At 36.5% G+C, this 23,483-nt stretch overlaps 1 protein-coding gene across 1 annotated transcript; it reads left to right on the forward strand.

Annotated features, from left to right (window-relative positions):
• Positions 1 to 589: 589 nt before the first annotated feature.
• Positions 590 to 21,668, forward strand: LOC128165545 (uncharacterized). The gene is made up of 20 exons (XM_052830188.1): positions 590 to 810; positions 988 to 4,193; positions 4,339 to 4,374; positions 4,936 to 5,064; positions 5,276 to 5,393; positions 5,633 to 5,763; positions 5,981 to 6,016; positions 11,658 to 11,787; positions 14,014 to 14,126; positions 14,418 to 16,898; positions 17,027 to 17,067; positions 17,167 to 17,198; positions 17,312 to 17,401; positions 17,727 to 17,857; positions 18,061 to 18,149; positions 18,238 to 18,263; positions 18,445 to 18,516; positions 18,608 to 19,143; positions 19,230 to 20,576; positions 20,864 to 21,668. The coding sequence occupies exons 2-20, from the start codon at positions 1,040 to 1,042 to the stop codon at positions 21,022 to 21,024; spliced, it is 8,853 nt and encodes a 2,950-aa protein (XP_052686148.1). The 5' UTR covers positions 590 to 810; positions 988 to 1,039; the 3' UTR covers positions 21,025 to 21,668.
• Positions 21,669 to 23,483: the final 1,815 nt, after the last annotated feature.

The raw sequence follows: 23,483 nt of genomic DNA on the forward strand, positions 1-23,483 counted from the left end.
ATTTAGAATACCCTAAATTAATATGGCTCGCCAAATTCACAAAAATGAGCTAAACATAGTTCAAGTCGATAAACTTAATCTATTGGTTGTCTTTATATTGTTTGGGGACCGTAAACTTCACGAGGTTATTCTATATTTTGCATCTGTAAACCACAGTTTACGTGATAATCTATGTTTAAGAAGTGAAAACTACAATTAAAACAGAAAATAATCATATGCGATTGCAAAACATACTAATTTATCTGATAAATGTATACGGTTTCACGGTATTTAAACTATGGTTAACAACTCTAAACTAAAATTACGCATGAAAAATATACCGGTAGTTTCACGATTTGTGAAACTATGATTTACAAATCTTAACTATACTTACGATTGTAGATTATAGTTTTCAGTTGTGATTCTGTATTATTTAGCAAAATCTACTGAATTATAACCTAACATGATTATTTTTGCACGTAAGAAACATATTACAATAATGCAGAATAATCTTTTTCCATTTATATACGTTTTGTTCGCTGACTTGCGCTTCTGGTCCGAATAGTTTTGTGATCAACTTATCTAAGATCCCCACTTCCGGAGTCTAAAAGCAAAACGAGGCTACGAAAACGAAGAAAGTTTTCGATAAACTCATGGAAAGCCTTTATCGTAAAATGTTTAATGCTTTCTATCTGAGCGGAAGAAAATAAATTAGTTAGATCAATATTTTAGTTATAATATTGTTCAAATTTCTCGTCAGAGGAAGTGTATGGTAATGAATGAAACATCTGGGGACGACTGCATCTGCTGAGTGCTCGGTAGACGAGAGATGTAGGGTTTATGCGATTTAAATAAATCTAAATTGTTGTTATTTTTTATGCTTTAAACGACATTTTTTGTGTGTGTACCAACTAACTATATTGTAGGTTGTATCTGACAATCCTTTTTTTTTTCATTGTGAATGTTTAATGCAGTATTTTTAAACAACAATGATGGATTTCATTTCAGTTTAAAGAAAGAAGATAACTTCCTTGACATTTAAGTTATAACTTAAGTTATCATGGAAGACGAAACAAACTTTATGGAGTTTTCTGTGGTTGATGAATGTGGAAGTGATGAAGGAGATGATCCTGATGATGAAATACAGGTGCTTGACGAAATAGGTTCGTCAAATCCTTCAAAAGAAAGTGACTTATTTGCTGACATGGTAGTTTTGGATATAAGCACAAGTCCAACAAAGGAGCTTGAAGAGGTAACGGAGAAGTCTCGTAATTCCCACAGATCTGATCGATCTAATCGGTATAGAGACAAGAGAAGTCCTTACAGAGAGAGATCCAGCGGGGACAAGAGAAGCTCAAATAGGGAAAGTTCCAGAAAAGATGAAGAAAAAAGAAGTGATAGAAGACGAGACAGGAGTAGATCAAAGGATAGTAGACAAGACAGGAGTAGATCAAAGGATAAGAGACAAGACAGAAGTAGATCAAAGGACAGTCGATATAAATCAAGTTCAGACAGACGTAGATGCTCAAGAGAGAAAGAACAAGAGAAAAGTTCTAGTAGTAAAAGGAGCCAAATTACACCAACTAAGGAAGCATCCAAAAGAAGCCAGTCGTCAAAACAAACAGAAAAGAGGGATATCAAGAGTTCAATTACAAAATCCTCTTCAAAGGTGCATTCAAAAGAAAATCAGAAAACTGTTAAAGAGAAAGACAGCAAAGAAAAACTTGAAAAAGCTACAGTGGAAAAACCAGAAACAGATGGAGAGAGCGAAGGGGAAGGGATTTCAATAAGTACTGATGACAATATTTTTTCTGGAATACACGCCTCAGACATGAATAAATCCGACTTTGTTACTTTAACAGTGGTTGATGAAGATGATATTGAAGAAACAAATGCCAAAAAAATCCCTGAAAAGAAAACCACATCAAAGAGTTCAGATTCTTACCCAGCAAAATGTAGAAAGGCAGATGTGACAGAAAAGACTAAAACCCAGAGTCCTATAATCACAGCGAGTGATGATAAAAGGAAAACCCAACAATCGCAAAAAATCATGAAAACAGTAAATAAGCCTGCATCTAAAAACACTATACAAGAAAAGGAAAAGGCACCGTTGAAAATTACAAATAGATTGACTGAAATATTTAAACCTAAATCTGACTCTAATAAAGAGGTTGAGATGGTGGTGGTGGAAGATATTGATAAACTTGACAAGCCTTCACCCAAACCACGAGCCACATCTACATCCCAGCAGAGACCCGCCAAAGAAAACCCCAACAAATTTAAAGTTACTGAAGAGTTATTCACTGTGGAAAATGTTGAAGGTGCTGGAACAAGAAAAGTAACAAAAGAAGACCCAAACAAGTTCAAAGTCACTGAAGAGATGTTCTCTGTGGAAAATGTAAAAGATACTGGTAAGAGAAAACCAACAAAAGAAGATCCCAACAAGTTCAAAGTCACTGAAGAGTTATTCACTGTCGAAAATATGGACAAAGCCAACAGGGAAGTCAAAATCATTGGAGTTGATGATTTACTGCTGAAGAATGCAGAGAAGGAGGAGAGTAAAGATTCAAGTAACAAAAAAGAGACTTCTGCTTTAAAAGCTGAGGAATCAAAATCTGTAAATAAGGCACAAGTGGTTGTTGTAGAGGACAGTGCAAAGACAATAAATCCTCAGAAAAATCAAGGTGCTTCTCCTCCCTCACCAGTTCAAAGAAAATCTGTAAGAGAGGTTTCAAGTAAGGTAAATGTAACAGAGAAAGAATTGGCTGTGGAAGCCCAAAAGAAGACAGAGCAGGAGGTAAGCATTGTGAATGATGGCAATTCCCTTGAAAAGAAGGAAGAGAAAGCAATAACTACTGTGGAGATAAAGGATAAGGAATCTGAGAATTTGAAGAAAGACGACATTGTGAAATTGAAAGATAAGCCTCTGGAGAAAGAGCCTGAGAAAGAGACAAAATTGTTTGAGGTTCCTAGTATTGATGAAGAAGAAGGAAAAGAAATGGAAATTAGTATTATGGATGATTTAAATGTAGAATCTAAATCATCAGAAATATCAGGAGAAACTGATGAAGATGTTATTGAAGTGATATTCAGCAACGGTGAGGAAGAAGAAGAAATGCTTTTGAATTCTAAAACAGAATTTGAGGACAATTTTTCTAAAGGCACAGATCAATCTGACAATTCATTCTCAAGCAAACTGGCACAGGACCAAGAATCTTCCATTTCTTCTTCCACCAACAGAGAGCCACTGGCAAAAGGAAATGAGCAGATAGATGAAAATCAGGATTCTGATAGCCATAATAAAGACAAAATCCCTTCACCACAGATAGCAAATAATGAACAAAATGCAGTTCAAGAACAAGAATTTAAAGAGATTGAAAGCCCGATCGAACCTGATGATGTAATTGAAGATGGAATGGAAATCATTGTGTTATCGGACACAGAAGATGAAGATAGTTACCATGAACATGAAATGCAGTACAAAGATGAAGAAAACATTGACCATAATGATAATGAATATGCAGATACGCTTGCTGATGATAAAGACAAAGATGAAAGTACTGAGATTGAAAATACTGGTAGAGATGCAGAGGTAGACGGGTTCATAGAAGATGGTACAGAAATAACCATGGAAGATGAAGGATCTGGAATTGAAGCGGGGGATGAAGACAATCTAGGAGAAATTGATGAAGATGCTTTCCTTGCAATGATGCAGAGTGAGGGTCTGACTGTGGAAGATGCAGATGATGCAGAAGACGAGACCAGAGGAAATTCAGAACAAGTGGATGAAGCCACGGATTCAACACAATTAATTATAACCGTCAGCCAGACATCGGAAAAGAGGGATGTCAAGTCCAGCGGAGATTCCCAGGAAAAGTCAGAGTTAAAGTCGCCTATTGACAGAATTTCTTCAAATCTGGCAAAAATACGAAAAGAAATGGATAATGCATCCAAACAGTCCAAGTCAGGTAGCAAAGAAGGAAGCAGTCATGAGAAGGACGAGGCCAGAAGTTCTAGGGAGAGAAGTAAAGACAGAGGTTCACGTGAACCAAGCAAGGACAAGGAAGGACAAAACTCCAAATCAAGTGAAGGGGATCTCAGACAAGTTCTCAAAAACAAAAAATCCCAGGGCTCCAGAGATCTCAGGGATGTAATAAAAGAGAGAAAATCCAAGGAGATTGATGATGGAGAACCAGAACAATGCCTGAGTGAGGGTGAGTTTGTAAGAGGTTCTAGCTGTGATCTAGCTGTGAGCTTTTGTTGACATTCACTTCAGTTTACTTTTTCCTGTAATAGTGGTTGTAACATACTGTATATGGGTGTTAGAATGATTAGTATAATTGTTTATTTCAATTGTAGATTCACTTTTGGAAGTTGATGAATATTTTGAAGAAGGTAATTCCTTTTACTTAAACAGGTTTCAAAGCATATGGGAGTTAGATAAACGAAATACTGGCTGGTTAAAGAAGATCATTTGGTGCCCCTTTTTTGCAGTGTCCTAATATATGATTCATACAAATTGACCATTGCTGTCTAACTGAAATACAAAAATGTATCCATGTGTATATAGGATCTCTCATGATTTGTGATGGTACATGAATATGATCTTTTTTCATGAGTTGTGAGTATTCTATCCATGAACCCTGGCAAAGGGATAGAAAACACACAAGTTGGATAAAAATCATATATGCGATTGCAAATCATGAGAGATTTTTACTATCCCATGGTGTTACCATGTCCTTTGTAAAACTTTGATTTTTTCAATGAACAAAGTTCTGAGCCACATAACACATTTACTACAAGTTGTGAACAATTTTACCTCATTTTGGTTATACACGTACTTGTACAAGGGATAGAATAAGATTTACTTGCAACGTAGCTTGAAATGAATATAGTTATTATATACAAAAATAGCGTTTTATTTATATAATGCTGAATGAATTGATGACTTTGTAGAGGAGCTGGTGGAGATCGACACATTTTACGACGATTACCAGGAGAAGAAGCTGGAGACGGTGGTTATTGTAGACGAGACTTTGTTGCCCAAAGAGAAAGAACACTGGGGATTTGACACAGTGGGAGAAGGTATTTTTTTAACAGTGACTTGTAGTGGAGAAACAAATATATATCTGACAAGTTTGCAATAGATTTTCTCTTTATTTATCGGATAGGTATTTAGATCGCCTGTCATTTGAACTCTGCTAAAAATAGTTGGAAATTAAATGTACAGAATGTGTGCATGTTTTGACCATAAGCTTTACAAAATTAATAATGCAAGTTTTATATTTTGTTTCAGTTATGAGACTTCCAATGAAGATGACTAATGTATCGGTGGAAGATTTGGGGAGGGAGAGTGCTACATTTATGCTGGAGGCCTGTGATGCTTTCTTTGTAGACCTCAATAGCGGAGATGGGTAATTTTTTTCTACACATTACAAACTAATGTCTCGATCTGTTTTTATACTTCAGGCTCATTACCGGTAATTCTTGATTTGGTATGTGAAAGTTAAACAATTTTTTGATTTATACGTATATTTTGACAATATCCAAACCCTGAAAAGTAGAAGAGGATAGAAATTCTTTAAAAAAAATTTCAAAGGATGTTTGATAATCCACTCTACTATAAGACTTGTTTAAATTTTCTTTGATAAAGAGCGTTGTACATTGACAATTCGGAGCTGAAGACCATGCGACCCTTCATAATGATCGGTAAAATCGCCAAGTTCCTGAAGGAATGCCCACATGTTGATGTGGAGTGTGATAGAGCAATTTCCTTTCTGTTAGGTAAGGTTTTACAATTCACAAAAATGTTTTATTTGTTGTAAAATTCTGAATCCTGTCTATGAGAAGACTCACAATTGACAGTTATTTCTTTAAAGCTTTACCATAAAATGTAATATTAAAAAGGGAAAAATCATTAGATTAGTTGATGCAATATTGTATTGAGAAAACATTAGATATTCCCATGGCATAGCATTTATTGTTGTATTTTGTTTTACAGAGGAGAAGTTGAAGGCTGTCGGCATAAAGAAAAAGAGTACGTATGAGTGCATCCTGTTTAATTTTTGTTCTGTTCTGGTTTCATTTCAGGATATCCCGTTGATATGTTAAAGGAGTGTCAAAAGCCAAAGGTTTACATTAAAAGCTTGAACAGTCATCTTATCATTTATATCATTTTTCCATTTGTGTTTATTATTTTCAAGCTCATATTTTCATTTTATCATTTATTTCATTAATTCACCATTTCATTGTTCTTGTTTGTTCTTTTTAATTTGTGCATAATATAATTTTTGGGGCATTTTCAATAAATTTCAGTTAAATTAGTTTTAAAACTTTTGAAACTTTACAGTCCTTCATTTCTGTTCTAAAAATGTTTAGTGCAATGTTTATGTTTAAAGAAAAGTGTTTATACATGTATATATAATGAATGAATGCATAAACAATTTCCAAAGATAAAATACATGTATGTATTTTTGCTGTTTTTTTTAGTTAGGGCAACTTAATATTTTCGATATAGTGAACAGGGTATATTTATACTCTAAGAGTGTACCATATTCTTTTACATGTATATATATTTTTAATTGAATGTCCTGGTATTCTGATTGCACTGTGATCTTTGGATTTGAGATAGAACAGCGTACTGGTGATGTTCATTTTCTGATGGTCTGAATACTAATCAGTTCATACATTTATAAGAAGAATTAAAAGTGGGCAGTAATGGTGGAGGCAGAATTAATCAACAGTGCACAGCATTGTCTTACTTTACATACTCAGTCCTTTTCATGTTGGTTAGCACATAATGCAGTACAGTAATTTGGAATGTGGTATCCATTTCATCCTGCTTTATGCTGTTGAATTTCAGGAATTATTAACATTGAACAATTTTTTATTCATCGATTGTTTCTACGTGATGCAAAACCTGCTCTAACCAGAAGGATTCTTGCACAGACAGCCATTGAAGAAGAACCTACCAAGCTTCTTAAGAAGGTTTTGAAGATCTGCAAAGGAATGGTTAGCTGTTGTGACCATGATCAACAGAGTTTCAGATTACGAGGCGAAGCCTGGTTTACATGCAAGTCTTGCCAGATATTTTAAAAGTCTCGAGCAACATTTATCTGACTTGAATATACATGTACTTTCAGGTGGGAAAAAATATTTACTACTGGGAACATTTCATATTATGAAAGATCTGAGTTTAGTTTACAGGTTATGTTCTTCTTTATGTCTGGGGATTTTTGTTGGTATTGGATCATTTGAAAATTAAAGAATGAAATGCTCTCAAAAGATATTAGATGTAGTGAAGATTCAGGATCAAGCTATTAGAATTTGAGAATGTACCATGCAACTTCTGCAATTTCTTCAGGGAAGGAATCTCCACCCAAAAGATGTGAAGAAGTCTCTTGGTTTCCTCAGTTGCTGTACATGGAAAAACACTATGTTTTGATAATGTCCTGCCTGGTGGCTGGAGTGACACAATTAGAAGAATATTCTGATCTGCTGTAAATCAAGCACCATGATCTTCCATGGGGCTGTAGCTGTAATCTGTTGTTTGCAACTGTAAACTTGACAGAAAATGAGATTTTTCTTCACTTTAACGAAGAGTTTCACCTTTCTGATTTGGAACACAACAGAGCTTTATCAATATTGGCTCAATTTCTGTATTATTGACTAGAGTATCAAAGTTTTGTGCGTGAATAGCAGTATATCAAAGCTGTAAATGTGATAGGCCAGTGTAACCAAGTTCGACCCAGTCTACATCAGTTACCAGAAATAAGTTACAACTAGAAACAGTTCCTGTTCTGCTGATCTACAATTAGATGCTGTGTTTTCTTCAGATGATGCAAAAAAGGAGTTGGCAGCGTACTCTTAGTTATGAGTTGCAAAAGCACCTCCTTGCAATAGGCAAGACAAGTATCTTTATGAGTGATTTTTTGAAAGTGACCTAAGAGTCAAACATTAAAATCAAAACGCACACACATTATTATGCATATTTTGATTGCACTTAAGAATTTTGATAGTGTCTATACCACCTTTTAATGTTCAGTTTTTGATTACATGTATTTTCAGTTTGTGTTTTAAATAATAATGCACAGTTGTGTATGAGGTGCAATGGACAAGATGTAAATGTTTGCAGTACATGTATTGAAAACTTGCACTTTTTCTATCATGAAAGTTGTATGGAAGTTAATGGATGTATTGTTTTAGCAATACTAGCGAACAGGCGTCTGAATGCCACGGCTTCTCAGAGACACCATCGCTGCATACAGATAATGAGATTGTGAGCACGAACAAAAACACCAGCTTAAAGTGCACCATCCTGAATATATGGCCTGAAGCAAGACATTCGGAGGGAAGAAGAATTTGAAATAAAAACCAAAAAGGAAGCATTTTCCTCTATACGAAAGATTTCAGACCTGCTGCCTGGACATAAAAGACAGAAGATACACATATTCACTGAGGACTATCTTATGATACGTCAAATGAACAGTATGCAACAAAAAGAATTGCTGCAAAAGTTGAAGCCAGTCGGATTTTAGCATTTTAAAAGGTTTATATTCCCATGACCAAAAGGGTAGTTAGAGCCAGTTAGAAGATACAGTTTCCAGCAGGTTGATCTCTGAGGATCGTGATGTGACAGATGCCGCAGCCGAATGAACTGATGAAGCCATGCTTTTTAGTCCTCCTACTTGTAATGGGCTTAGATTATCAGTGATCCTGATAGTTGAACTTACGAAGATTTTGTGACTGCTCCATTGGTTGTTTAGGTTTTGTCTTGGAGAGTATTGGTAATTATGCCTTACCAACAAGATCAAGAATAGTTGCTGATTATAAAATGTCTAAAAATGTTCTCGATGTCTGGACTTGACATGAGATTTGCGGTTGCTCGCGTTGATTGAATTATTACAGACTGACCGAATAAAGAAACAGTTGGAAAAGAGAAACAGATTAAAGAGAAGATTTCACCAAATATTGATTTTTGCAACATTTGGATTTTGCCAATTTTGAAAAAAAGAGCCATTTGCAAAATTGGCGAAACCCAGCTCGAGCACTGTGATAAGACAGTGTTAGTATACCTTCCATTTCAACACCTTGAAATGCTTTTGACACATGAATTGGTGAGACAGTATGTTGTTTAGGAATGATCCTGTTTCTGAAAAAAAAAGATAGTTTAAGTACCAGTAGATTTTAGTAAAATGAGTTCACAGATGATCTTGATTAGAAGAAGCAGTTGATCGTGGAGTACCCTAGGGAGTGAAATGAAATATTCTGATGTGATCCTGATTCCTGAACTTGAGAAGCACTTGTACTTTGAACATCTTAAGATTCACAGTGAAATTTGTTCATTTGATCCTGATCCCAAACTATAGGAACAGTTATCCTTGGAATTCCCTGAGAGTCTTGGTGGAGTATCCAGAGATATAAAATCGAAATGGCTCCAGATGATACTGATCATTGAACTAGAGAAATTCATTTGAGCATATGTACCATTGTGAAATGAAAGAGATGATCCTAATCCCTGAACCTAAGCAGTTAATTGTCCAAGTACCTTAATGAATACATTGAAATGTTTTAGTTTGATTCTGATCTCTGATCAAGAGGAAATTTTCCAATGCAATGAACTGTGAGTTGTGAATTGAAATGTTCTCATTTGATCCTGATCCCTAAAACTCAAAACAATGGGCCTTGGAATACTATGGTGTTTGCAGTAAAATGTTTTGAACTCCAAGATGATCCTAATCCTTAAAATGGAGAAGGAGTTGTTTTTTGGAATAATCCAAGACATGATAGATGATCTCGATCCCAAAATTAGAGAAGAATTTAACCTGGAGTACCTAGAGGTCAGAAGTGAAATGATCGCAGTTGATCCCAATCCTTAACTAAGAATTAGAAGACTTTGAAATAGAAAAGCTCACTGGAGAAGCAGTTGTCTTTGATGTACCCTAATTGGGAAGTGAATAGGTGATCCTAATCCCTAAACCGAAGAAGCAAATGTTCTTGCTGGGCTGTAATATTTAAAGTGAAATGATCTCATTTGATCCTGATCCCTGGACGAGAGAAGCTATTTTCCTTGGAGTAACCTAAGGTGTAAAGGGATATCATCCCAAATGAACCTGATCCCTTAAGTTTTTTACCTAAAGGTATAGCAGCAGTTGTCTTTAGAGTACCCCAAATTATAAAAAATCCCAGATGATTCTTACACCTGAACCGGAGAAACAATAGACTTTGGATTTCCTTGGTTACAATTTTCAGATGATTGGACTCCTGAACTTGCGAAGCAAATTGAAGAAGCAATAACTGGCGGAATAAAAATGTAAAATGACTTGTTTTTACTTGTTCCTGATCCCTGAACTAGAGAGGCAATTGTCCATATATGCCTAAAGATGTCAAGTGATATGTGCTGTGATTTTATCTTGATTCCTGAATGGGAGAACCCGTTGTCCTTGGAAGTAACATAGGATGTGAAGTGAAATGATCCCAGGTGATCTTTAGCAGCAAGTGTCCTTGGAGTACCCCAAGGTATAAAGTGAAATGACCCACATGATCTTGAAGTCCAAACTACAGAAGCTTGAGGCACACTCTTATTCCTGACTTACTTTTTTATCAAGACAAAAAAAAAATCATCTCCTGGAATCTAAGCAGTGGAACCAAAGTTTGGAATTTTCCATTTTGTGAATGCAAACATTTATGATGATAATGCTTCTAAAACTTGCCATACTGTTACCTTGCAGTGTTTCTTTATTACTGGCTACTGTAAATTGTATGTATTCTCGGAAAACCATGACAGAAAAAGATGTAAATTGAACAGTTATCAATGCTATATTGTAGAGAAGTTGATGATCTTTTAAGAGGCAAAGAAATATGGAGGCAGAAATAATTTAAGCTGCAGAAGACAAAAGTAAATATTCTGGAAACCATGGTGTGACAGTATTCCAATGCAATTCAACAGAAAATATTGTTTTTGTCTATTTGTAATAACCATGATCCATGTAGCTCCAGAGTAGAAGATCTTCCTCATGGGTGATGAATCCTAATTAATGTCTATCCTGCTTTGAACCTTCCAGCCAGGATATATTATTTATGATAATGATGTGCTTCACTTCTAATCAGTGTTTGTCTGCCTTAAATTTAGACTGAACTATGTGTGATGACAGACCACGAAGGATCATTTGCTGAGTTGTATCATTTTAAAGGACCAAACAGTTTCAAAAAAAGTAAATAATGTTGAGATTGAGGATAGATTTCTGCTACCTGCGCACAGCTGAATTTTGCTTTCCAGTGCTTGGAAAGACCATTGATACTGGTAGTTCCGATCCATATATCCCAGTCTTCAAAACATGAGAGAGGGATGAGATGCCTGCAAGGGGACTATACTGATGTGGAGGAGAGTTGTCATCCTGTGTGATTTTTTTACAAGCAGAGAAATTGAAGCACCATTAAAAGACGTTACAGAAATTAAACAAAGTCTAATAGATGGATTGGTTACAGAGAAAGGTTTCAACTCCATAACGTTTGAAAGAGTGGAATGTAGTAATGTGTGCTGTTGGTTTATGCAAAAGTTGTATGCTAGAGTATGACTGTAGAAATGGTAAAAACTATGTTATAATGATGTAATGTCTTGAGATTTGTTGTTGCTCTAATGCATATTTGTTACTCAAGACAAATATTATTTTTTTTAGATCAAATCCCAAAGAGAGGATTGCTGTATATTCGTGGAATACCAAAGCATATATCTGAGGAGAAACTGGCTAATTCTCTTAAGGCTATCGAAGCCATTATACCCAAAAATCTCATGGATAAAAGAATAGGGTGAGTATTTCCGGTGCAGGGTTCCAAGTCTTGCCGAAAGTCCATAGATTTGGGGAATGTCAAATATGGTAAGTAGTCAACATAGCCAAGGAAAGGTGAAGAGAAACCAAAGCCAACAGGGTTTAAAAAACCAGAGAGATGGGGTTGAATAGTTCTGGAAAAGAACAGGACGGGTGTTGATGTTGAAGATCAAGGTCCAATTGGATGTCCAAAGAGCAGCCAGCAGTTCTGAGAAGTCTGAAACGAAGAGTTTATCTGCAGTCCTTGCTTCAATGGATGTCGGTTCACTTAGATACGAAGTGCAGGAGAGAAGACAGAAAAAAATCCCACTTGCCAGTTTTACTATTTCAGTTTGATAACAACAAGCCTGATCAAAATTTTGTTTTTGATGATTTTTGTGTTCACTGTTGTCTTCCTTTTCCAAGCAGATGATGTTGTATATATGTTTTGTAACATAACCATGCACAGTCTCTGCAAATTGAATCCAAACCACTGTTTGAAAACAGTTTACAGGAGGTGTCATTTTTTATTGGAAAAAAGTTTGCAATTTCATAAAAAAAAAAAGCCCAAAATAATACATGTACTTTGAATTACAAATTAAAAATGTAAAGCTACTATCCCAGGACTTCTTCAATGAGCTTCACTTCTACACACATTATATAATGCATGAGAGTTTATAAACCCTTGCAAACAATTGCCTTTTATGTAGTAGCAGGGAAGCAGTGTCTTTGAAGGTAACTCCAAGCATTCTGCTATATGTTCAAGATACCTGTATATTATTTTCCTCAGAATATTTTAGAAACAAAACATATAAACACATAATGTGTGTTTTTCACATGAAATGATAAACTATACACAATAACAGTTTTTAAAAAATCCAAATTTTCATACAGTACAGTTTAAAGTCATGATTGAAGGGAAGCATCAGATTTCCATTGATGAGGCCATTTATGATGAAACGGTGACTACAGAGGCTTGTCATTGTGCTTGATTCAATTGAAATCATTCAAAAGGTGTACATGCACATACAGTGACACTCACTTTGTAGGATCTTGTTGTGTCGTGAACTGCTTTTTGTCCTTGTCATGAAATACTAGTAAATGCCAATGCATACTGGTATTATGGAATCCTCTTCTGTACTGAATTGTATCATGTAAAAAAAAATAATCAGAATCTCTTTGCTTACATTAATCTATCATGGTTTTATGTTTATGTCTTGGGGGGGGGGGGGGGGGGGGGGAAACCCAATGCTTCGACTTTAAGCCTGTTTTGCTATATACAAAAGCTATCAATAAGGTGTATGAAGTGTTCCAGACTTTGAATTTATGGTTACCATAGTATCCGAGATCCCTGGTGTCTGTTGGAACCATTGAAATACTGGTGTTCACTGCATTGTACATGTAATGCATGTTATCAAAAATTAATTTGAAAACTGCAGACACAGTTGGAGTTACATTGAAGCATGAGTGAATTTGCATTTTCACCTGCACTCAAACTTAATTTAATATACGAACAATAAATACTACACATTCCATAAGCCAGGTTTTTATTTATACACGTGTATGAAAATGTTATCTTTAAGTGTGGATAGATTCTTGCTGGGGTGTAGATCTAAAAAAAAATTGGAATAAAATCAAACAAATTCTGTTTCCTCACCTGGACTTTTTATACATAGTGGTCCAAGGTTCTTTATGCCAGAAGATTGAAGGATTGTCTTTCATGAGAACTCATCATTTCAGACTATGGATAAGTTTTGGATTTCTAAAGTCTGATGGTGAATATTCCACAATATTTATCCATTTTATAGCATGGTGGTCACCAAACTGTAGGACAATTTGTGGCAGTACATATTCCTAAAGTATTCGTGGATCAAAAGAAGCAGCTAAATTTTAGACTGTATAGTTAATTAACTTGTATTTGTATAATTGACAAACATTTTAACACACTTAATGATGATTTGTACTAAACTCAGTTCATTTGTAGGTTTCAGGAAATATATATGCCTAGATTAACATTTACCATTGTTTATTCACTCCACATACTTGTTTTATTTGTGTATGGTTTATAAGATATATTCAAAGCATGTCACTGATATACTTGTACATTTCATTTTAAAAACATTATAATAAGGGTTATAAAATTCTGGTGAATTTCAACCAACAGAATGTTGATTACTAAAAGCAGAGAAGAATGTTGAAAATTGCATTATTTGTACTTCATTGACAGGTTTGCTATGGTGGTCTACAACACGACAGAGGAAGTGAAGAAGTTCCTAGCCACGCTGAAGATCTTTGACAAGACCTGCATCAGCTACCAGGAAATTGCCAAGAAACGTAAAGGTATGGTAGGTTTTCCAAACTGTTTGAAAACTTAAACTACCATCGTCGGTGACCCACGTGTGATTCACATCGATTCTCTCCATCATCACATTTGAGGAAACTTGTGGACTCAAAACTGCGGTTTGCGACGATGTTATTTCTTTTTAAGATGCACCCCGATAGCAATTTTTCTGATTTATTAAATAGAAAAAGTCACCAATGATGAGCTTTTTCAGAAGTTATTGTGCTAAATTAGTGCAATATGCAGTGTTATTTTGTGATTGATGGCTTGATCTGTTCTGTATGTTGCAGGACTCTTCAGAGAGCTACAGGAGCATCCAGAGGCAAAGGAAGCTCTGCTGGATGGAGACACACAGCTGCAAGTGCATAAACGACAGGTTGAAGCACGGAAGAGACTGATGGCCATACAGGAGCAAATCATGAAGAAAAACAAAGAAAAGGTCAAGAAAACACGGAACAAAAAGCTACAGAAACAGAGGGAGCGTCAGAAGGAGAAAGAATTACGAAGTCTGATGATGAGAGCAAAGAAGATAATGGAAGAAGAAGGCCTGGAGGAAAACCTGGAGATTGTCACAGATACATTTCCAGGGAAGTACAACAAGGGAAGAAGTATGGAAGAGCATGAGCAGCTCAGGAGTCCTCTGAAAAACGCAGAGCTCAAGACGGCAACATGGATTGTTCCGATAGAGGGCAGTGTAAGAGATGCAGACTACAACAGACTGAGGAGAGAGGTTCTGGACGAGCTGAAAGATGATATCAGTAATGGTAGATTTAAGCACCAAAATCATCTTGAGGATGCTATAAGGAAGGGTATAGAGGCGAAGAGGAAAGCAGAGGCCAGAATTAGGCTGACCAGATGGGGCAGTGGGGGAGTAGGGGGTGTGGTACAGACATCTCAACCAGGTGGGACAGGGGAGGTGTATTCCATCAATCAGTTCAAAGAGGATTTTAGGAAGACCAGAGTCATGGTTCAAGGAGTTCCAATGCCAGATTCTAGTCTGCCCAACATGGTGCCAGATAGTATTGAAATTATGATTCCAGTCCAAGAGGGTTCTCTTCCCATGCAGGGTATGCAAGGTCAAACACATATGATGCCCATAGGAAGTCAGGTTTTGCCTGCTCCTCTCCAAATGGTGCCCAGACCTGACATTTCAAGCAGCCAGGTTCCTATAAGCAGCATTCCTGGTGTTCCAACTCTGGCTTCTGTGCAACAACCATTTCCCCTCTCACAAGCTCCACAGATGACAATGGCCTCTGTCCAGCAACCATATCTGCAATCACAGGCTCCACACATGACAATGACTTCTGTCCAGCAACCATATCCACAATCACAGGCTCCACAGATGACAATGACTTCTGTCCAGCAACCATATCCACAATCACAGGCTCCACAGATGACAATGACTTCTGTCCAGCAGGCTCCACAGATGACAAATATCTCTGTCAATCAAGCATTTCCACAACTACAGGCCCCATACATTCAAAATTTTCAACACCATCCTCCCAGGCCACCTGTGAGTAACTATGTTCAGACAACTAGGGCTCCAATGCCTGTTCCTTCAACCATTGGACAACAGGTTCCCATAATGCAGGGAATGCAGCAAGGAGGAGTGGCCATGCAACCTCGTGGTGTAGGAGGCACACTGCAAAGACCCCCAACTGGACTCCCAATGCCAGGGTTATCACAGCCAGGACTTGTAGGTTATCCAGGCTCCAGGCTCCCTGGTGCAGTTCCACCTGGTAACATTGCTCCTCGGCCTGTTCCAATCAGCAATCCTCCGGGCACAGTTCCTAGGGCACCTGTTCCACAGGCACCTATTCCAAGGGCCCCAGTCCCAGTTGTTAACCCTGTAACACCATCTGTCATTCAATCCCAACCAGTTCTGTATAAACCTCCCACATCTAATGCACCAACTGCTGGTCCGACAAATCCAACAAAGAAACCTGTGGATGATGCACAGAACAGAAATAATTCCCAGCAAGAAAAGTCAAACAAGGATGATAGAGTTTCAGACACACAATCCAGATCCAAGGGAAGAGAAAATGCACCAGCAATTAAGATTAACGTCGGAAGTCAATTCTCCAGGAAGTCAATGCAGATTCTGAAGCGAAAGAATGAAGACATTGATGGAATGCCAATGTCAGAGGGAAATTCAGCTAAGAAATCAAAAACAGATGAAGTAGGACCGAAATCAATTTTAAAGAAAGATGAGCAACAAGGGAAGATTGACATGTTTGAAACAGAGGCAGGGAATTCTAAAAGCAGTGGATGCAAAACCACTCCCAGCCAGTCCAGTGAGTCTCAGTTTAAAAGGAAAGGGAATCTCATCAGTGTTCCAATTCAGCAGGGAACCGTTCAGCAGCAGAGGACTACATCAAAGCCAGCACAGCAACAGGAGGTTGGCAAGAAGATTCAAGTTTTACAGAACAGGATAGCTCAGAAATTCCCATCAGCCGTTTCCAAAAAGGCCTCAGAAGAGCCTCCTCAAGAGGACACAGAACATGGCAACGTGTCTCCTCAAACTCTGTCCTACCTGAGATCTCACCAAGTGAGCCAGCAGAAAACATCCTATTCTTCCAGTGAATCAGAGGATGACTCGACAGATTTCATGCAGAGGCTGAAGGGCCCGGAGGGCCTCATGTCACTGATGGATGTGGATGTGTCTGGTGTTCAGCCCAGCGGTCAGGGCATTCAGGACATGCTCAAGAAATGGGACTATCTGGCTGAGAAGCAGAAACTTCAGAGAGAAAAAGAGAAACTAGCAAGAAAAGGTACATGTAATATAATGTCTTTCGAATATTTCTTGTTTATTAAAAAATGTTAAGTCTTTCAGATATATGTATGGTTTGGTAAAAAAAATGTTATATACTACGGTATAATTTCTTGTTTTTTTTTTCAGAGGCAAAACTGAAGAAGTTCATGGAGAAAGCACCCATTCTTGTATGTATTAACATTTTGTCACTAATTTTTTTGTTTGAATAAAAATGTTGATACTGTTTGATAATAATACTGTAATAATCTGGGTTTTATTTTCATTAGATGCAAGAATATGAAGAAAATGAGAGAAAAAGGTATGTTTTATCAGTTGGTAGTAAACTTTGTATTCAGTTGTTGCACGCACTGCATAAAGCACTGTAAACTATTTGATATTTTAAAAAGATGTTTATATCAATTTAATCTATAGACAAGAGAAGAGGAGAGCCCAGGAGAATGATCCTTTAATAAAACTGTTACAGTCAGCTCTTGAAGCTGCTCAGGAAAAGGCAAATAAGAGGTAAATGTAACCAAGTCATGGTCTATGTCACTAGCTATGCAGTTCATTCATTTACATATTCATTTAATGTCTATATTATCATAAATATCATTATACATGTATTATCATCAAAAAGAATTGTTGTATGTAAATTATGTTAAGAAATACTTGTACATGTATTGCATATGAAGTTGTATTGATTCAAATGGAAATTTTAAAAAAGAGACACGTAATTCAAACTTTCTTTTGCAATCTTGTGTACCATACTAGCTGTATACGAGAAGTATTCTCCATGTTCTTAATTGTGAGGGGGTGAGTTATAAACTGCTATTTATCCTCTCTGTAGACGCTCGCCCTCACCGGTCCTCACAGACAACGAGGAGGAGGACATGTCCTTGTCTGAGGATGAGGAGAAAACCTCAGCCAGCGGAGAGTTCATCATCGACTATGGACACAGGTCTCTGACTGGACAAAAAGGTAAAGGAGGAGTTGATGAATGGCTGAAAAATATCATAAATTTACCTACATGTATAAGTTTGCAATTTTATGCAATAGATATAGATTTAATAAGTAGTAATTACAGTATGTATGGCTTGGTGGTGGGTATGTATAGCAGTGTGATGGAAATATTACATTGTGGTCATGGAGAAACGTTATTTAGATATTGTTTTGACATTTAGATAAGCCACAGAAATTGACAAGGAGGCAGAGAAGAGAAAGGAGAATGGATCAGAAAAAAGCAGAAATGGAGTACAGAAAAAAGATGGAGGTATTTATGGAGCATTTTATGTAAAGAAATCTTAAAAGAAAATTGGTGTAGTTTTTGTTGTTGAATTTTTTGGTTTTTCTATTTTTAGAGTGAAAAAGGCCAGAAGTCAACAAGGTAAAATTTTAAAGATTTTTAGTATATGTTGAAATGCAACTATTGAGCTAATTTAATCTTATATTACCCAAATAGTATGCTTTATCATTCACAATCATCTGTGTTATAGCAAGATAGCTGTTCTATCACTTCTATGTGTATTTATCATCCGAAAATGTTTTAAAATCTTTGTATTTTAAAGTGAGAAAGACTCCAGAGATGAATTGACAGACATGCTGAAATCTTCCTTAAAAGCTGTGCAAGATCATCTCGAGTAAGTTGTTCAGGTGTTTGCACTATCACAATCTAGATTTTTTCCTTAATTTAATAATGGGGAATTGACAATGCATTATTCAATATTGCAGTGAAATGAAGAAACAGAAGCCTCAGTCCCAGCAGGAGCAGGCATCCCAGAATCCATTCCTGCAGGACCTAATGTCTCGAGTCCACACTCACATTCAAGCTCAACAAGGCGGAGGCGGCACTTCTACAGCTCAACCGGGCCCACAGCCTGGAGCCGCTACATCATCAGGACTTCCCCAGAAATCATTCACTCAGACTTCAACTGTCACCAGTATGGAAGCTGGATCCAGGGGGCCGGGAACCAGCTGGGCCTCTCAGATGCAGCCCCAACATGGAGGACCCGTTTCCATCACTCCTTATGTACCTTTGTCTAGCAGTGTGTCCAACTTGCCCTCTAATACATTTGAATATGGCCATAGCAGTAAGAGTGTACAGCCAAGCTGGGCTGGAGGATATGGAGGCGATTTCAGGGCTGAAGTGTCATCTGCTGCTCAGGATCAAATGGGGGAAAAGCCTGTTCAGGAGAGGACAGAGGTGTTTGATTATGGGCACAAGTCAAAATCTGAAACAAAAGGGAATCCCCCAGCTTCTACAAAAGGTAAGAAATAGACATTTTGTTTAAATGGTATAAACGATTTTGCTTTTATTTGGACTGCAAAATATTTCAATGGATTTATCTTGTAGACACTGCAACTGCATCCTCTACCCAGCCACAGTCCCAGACTGACATCCACAGCTTGACGATTGAGAGCATCAGTGAAATTTTACAGGTGGCCAAAACCCTACAAGCTTCACAGGCCAAAATTAAGGATACCATAGGAAAACCAAACACCACTGCACAACAGCAGAAGGTTACTCAGGAAAACTTGAAGAGGAACAGTGTTGGTGAACTTCTGAAAAACATCTCACAGAGTGGCGGTAACAGTTCACAAAGCAATAAAGGTCCCGGGAACAAGAGTGTGTCTGGCCAGGCTTCCTCTGGTCCTACTGGGACTAGAATGCACTTCCATGGAAATCAAGGGAAAAATCAAAAAGCTCCATATGTCGGACATCAAGGGAATCAGAACAATTTACAATCAAACAATGCTGCACCACAGCAGAACAGAGAGAAGTCGGAGTCCCCGCCTGTAGAGATGTTTCTGGGAATGGAGGGATCCAGGTATGAGCGACAGAAACAAAGAGAAGAGGAAGAAAGGCGAAAGAGGATGGAGAAAAATTCACCTGTTGGAAACTTTGGCAGGCAGCAAAGTAGGGGAAATAATAGTTCCTCTCTTCAGGGAGTGGGAAGAGGATCGGCTCTCCCTGGTGGACGGTCGTCTTCTTCATCATTTGGTTCAGGGCAACGGAATTCCAACCAATCGGCTTTTGGATCAGGTGGTTCACATTCACAGCAACATTCCCAACAGCAGAACAGGCAAGGTCATAATCAAAACAGACAAGGGCAGAACACAATGAATATGTCCAGTCATAACACAATGAATAGACCAGGACAAAACACAATAGGTGGTTTTGGTCAAAACACAATGAACAGACCAGGGCAAAACATGAATAGACAAGGGCAAAACAATATGGGTGGAAGAGGGCAAAACATGATGAATAGACCAGGGAATAATGCAATGGGTGGGTCAAGTCAAAACACAATGAATAGACCTGGGCAAAACAGTCAAATCAGCCCTGGACAAATGCAAAGTAGGCCTGGGCAACCACAGCAACAAAGATACCCGGGTATGTCCCAGTCATCCATGCAGAGTAAAAGAGATGCCGAGTCTATAACAGAACTGATGACGGAGAATGAACTTCAGTCCTGGGAGAACCTGCAGAGACAACTACGGCAGTCCTACCTGGAGGATCAGATATCTGGACCCACAATGTCTGCCTACGACCAGCGACTGAAGCAGAGCAATCAGCAGGCTGCATCTTCACAAAACCAACCCCAGGCTGGTTCTCTTGACTGGTTCCAGCAATCCAAACAACTACAAATGCAGGACAGACTGAGAAGACAGGCAGCTCCAAAGGGAATCCTCAAAGGAGGTAGGATGCTAGCTTTAGCTTACTGTTCTACAGTCTAATCAAAATTAGATGTTAGATCCGCTCGCTTATGTGAAGCAAGTAATCGAGCAGATCTAACATCTAATTTAAATTAAATTGACTGTTCTACTAGTTCTTTTTATATGGTAAAGGTAAAGAATTAAAGATTCATGAAAATGAAAGGAGTCTTTTTATTTTGTATAGTAAAACATGTTTTAAAGATCAACAGCATTTCTTGCTGATTTCAGTGTACATGTGTATTTTAATTGAATTCTGAATCTCTATTTTAGCACCAACTAAAGCAAGTAAGATTTGGGCAGAAGAAGACATGGAGTTCCATTCAACATCTCAACAAGTAGCAAACTGGGGTCAAGGTGCTAAGTCCTTCAACCAGGGCAACAAGGGACCTAACTCCACTCTAGTGCATTATGCTAATTCAGACTCGGACTGACTGAAATAACTGGAAATTTCCAGTGATTTAATTAAATGGGTTGTTTTTAATTTCAAAGTGAGGTTACCATAACGTTGAAGAGAAACATGAAAGTGTTTGAAGATCTTACTGTATGATTTTTGAATTTACATGTGAAAATCAGTTTTGTACATACTGGTAATTCTTTTTAGCATGGGTCTTAATTTACATGTATTTTTTTTCTAAAGAATACAAGATGAGCAAAAGATTTTGTAAATATGTATGAAATAGATAAAATGTTGTGAAATTAATTTTATACAGAAGTGAAATTGATTTTAATAATGCCTAACACCCTGTATTTGTGCCATTTTCATATTTAATCATGTGAAAAATTCTTGTTGAGTTTTCCGGGCTCTTGATTTGTTACCGATATACATTTGTTGATTTTATTGTTAGTTTATTTGAATTTTTCATAGAGGTTTCCCTTATCTTTGGAACATTTAGATGAATTAGCCACCAGAAAATACAGTAATATCACTATAAGATGCATGTGATCTAGTTTCTGAAGGAAAAAAACCTGATAATTGATTATTATCTTTATTATCCGTGCAATTAATTTGCATTAAAATCATCCGTCTAAGATTTGTTGTAAATTGAATGTTTTAAATAAAAGATATAAATATGAACATTTGACTTTTTATCATCAATTGTGATTAGCAAGAGTATTAATGTATTAATAATACGGTCAATAGCTTTTAGTCTTTGAATTATGGTCAATCATTTTTGAATTTGTTTTTTCTATGTACATGGTTGAAAACATGGCTATAGTTGGTTGATAAACCTGAAAAAATTGGTTATACTGTCAGTGGCTTTTGGTCTTTAAATTATGGTCAATCGTTTTGAATTTTTTTTTTTTTGGATACATTGTTGAAAAACTTGGCTAGTTGGTTGATGAACCTTAATACTGAAAGAATGGGTTTTACATTTTGACTATTTCTTATATACATTGTACTGCTAAAACTGCCAATTCCTATGGTTTCTTTTACTCTGGCCTCTGGATCATGAAGAAATTTCAGACTTAAGGGTGTTGTTTACTCAGGGTTTGAGATCTCAAATTCGGATTGTTATAAAGTTTAATATAATCAGTAAAATTTGTTCTAAACACAAACAGTATTTATGAAATGAATTATTATTGGCAAATCATTCGATATTTTTTCTTTATTATGGAATTAGGCTCAAACAAAAATTGACTATTAGCCAAACAGAGGAAATTCGGACTAAATTTTGAAGATTTTGTTTTTAGCTAAAAAAATGTTGGCAGTACTCTAATAGTAAAAGATAGGATGTTATATTTCAGCATATGTAATTTTGCATATTTTCTGTTGGTTTTACCTCACTTATTCATTAAAATAATCTTTTGGCACGAATTGCAATAATATTGAAAAATGCTTAAAAATGATAAAAGACACCATATCTCAAAATTTTGATCATTGACCTTATATAAATTTTATGCCAACAGAATAAGGTTAATATAAGTAGTTTAATACCATATATGTTTTTGTATTATCATCATTCAATTTTTTGTAAAATTGGATTTAAAATAGGTAGGGATTTGAAAACTGATAGAGGAAATTCGGACTGGAATATTTTCTAAAATTGTTGTAGAAATATTAATGCTTTGTGATTATTTAGTGCCACTACCATTCATAAACTGTATTTTATTTTTTAAAGTGTTTTATTATTTGTAGTATTTTTACAATTAAGAAAATCTCAATCGTAGTGTAAAATTTTATGGGATTTTTCTTGATTTTCCAAAAAATACGCAATGGCCATTAACTCGAAAAGTAGGTCATTGACCTACTTTTCTGAAAGTGAAAAATAAAACTACAAGCAAAGGTCTATAACACACAATAGATGGTTTTTCATTATCATCAGTGGATTTTTTTTTCATTTTGAGTAAAGGTCATCCTTAAGTCAAAACTTCAGTCGGTCATAAAATGATTGTTTGATATCATAATATGACAATTGAAATTTGTAATTAACAGCATTATATTAAGACACTTTTGATAGCCTATGAATTATGTCCGAAATTTTATTCAAGAGACACTGTGACAGTATACAATTTTAGACTTAAGTCTAAGATTCTTTCATGATCCTGGAGCCTGTATGTACAAAGACTGAACCTCCAGGATTTTGATGATGAACCTTTGTTATAATGTCTAAAAAATTTACTACATCGTATTCATTAATTGTACTGACTGTTGTCATCCCAAAATGTTTGATTTTTTTCACTAAAAATATATAAAAGTCAAAATTTCTCTCCTCTTGGTTTTGACTGGGTGAAACTGAAGTCAAGATCATAGCAGATACCAGTAAAAATCTGTTAGCATGATGTTTATGATTTAAAATTATGTTCATGTTCACATACTGAAGGAATATCAGCTCTCCAAAGATATATATGCTTGTTCACTTCTTTAAAAAAAGAATAATCGGCAATAAAC

The sequence above is a fragment of the Crassostrea angulata genome, chromosome 10 (assembly GCF_025612915.1).
Source record: "Crassostrea angulata isolate pt1a10 chromosome 10, ASM2561291v2, whole genome shotgun sequence".
Classification (NCBI taxonomy): domain Eukaryota; kingdom Metazoa; phylum Mollusca; class Bivalvia; order Ostreida; family Ostreidae; genus Magallana; species Magallana angulata.

Excerpts from the sequence above, each read along its gene's own strand:
- LOC128165545 (XM_052830188.1), top strand. The coding sequence starts at position 1,040 with ATGGAAGACGAAACAAACTTTATGGAGTTTTCTGTGGTTGATGAATGT. Across the intron at positions 17,402-17,726 it reads CAGGAAAAGGCAAATAAGAG|ACGCTCGCCCTCACCGGTCC; the intron begins GTAAATGTAACC and ends TCCTCTCTGTAG. Across the intron at positions 18,264-18,444 it reads AAAGGCCAGAAGTCAACAAG|TGAGAAAGACTCCAGAGATG; the intron begins GTAAAATTTTAA and ends TGTATTTTAAAG.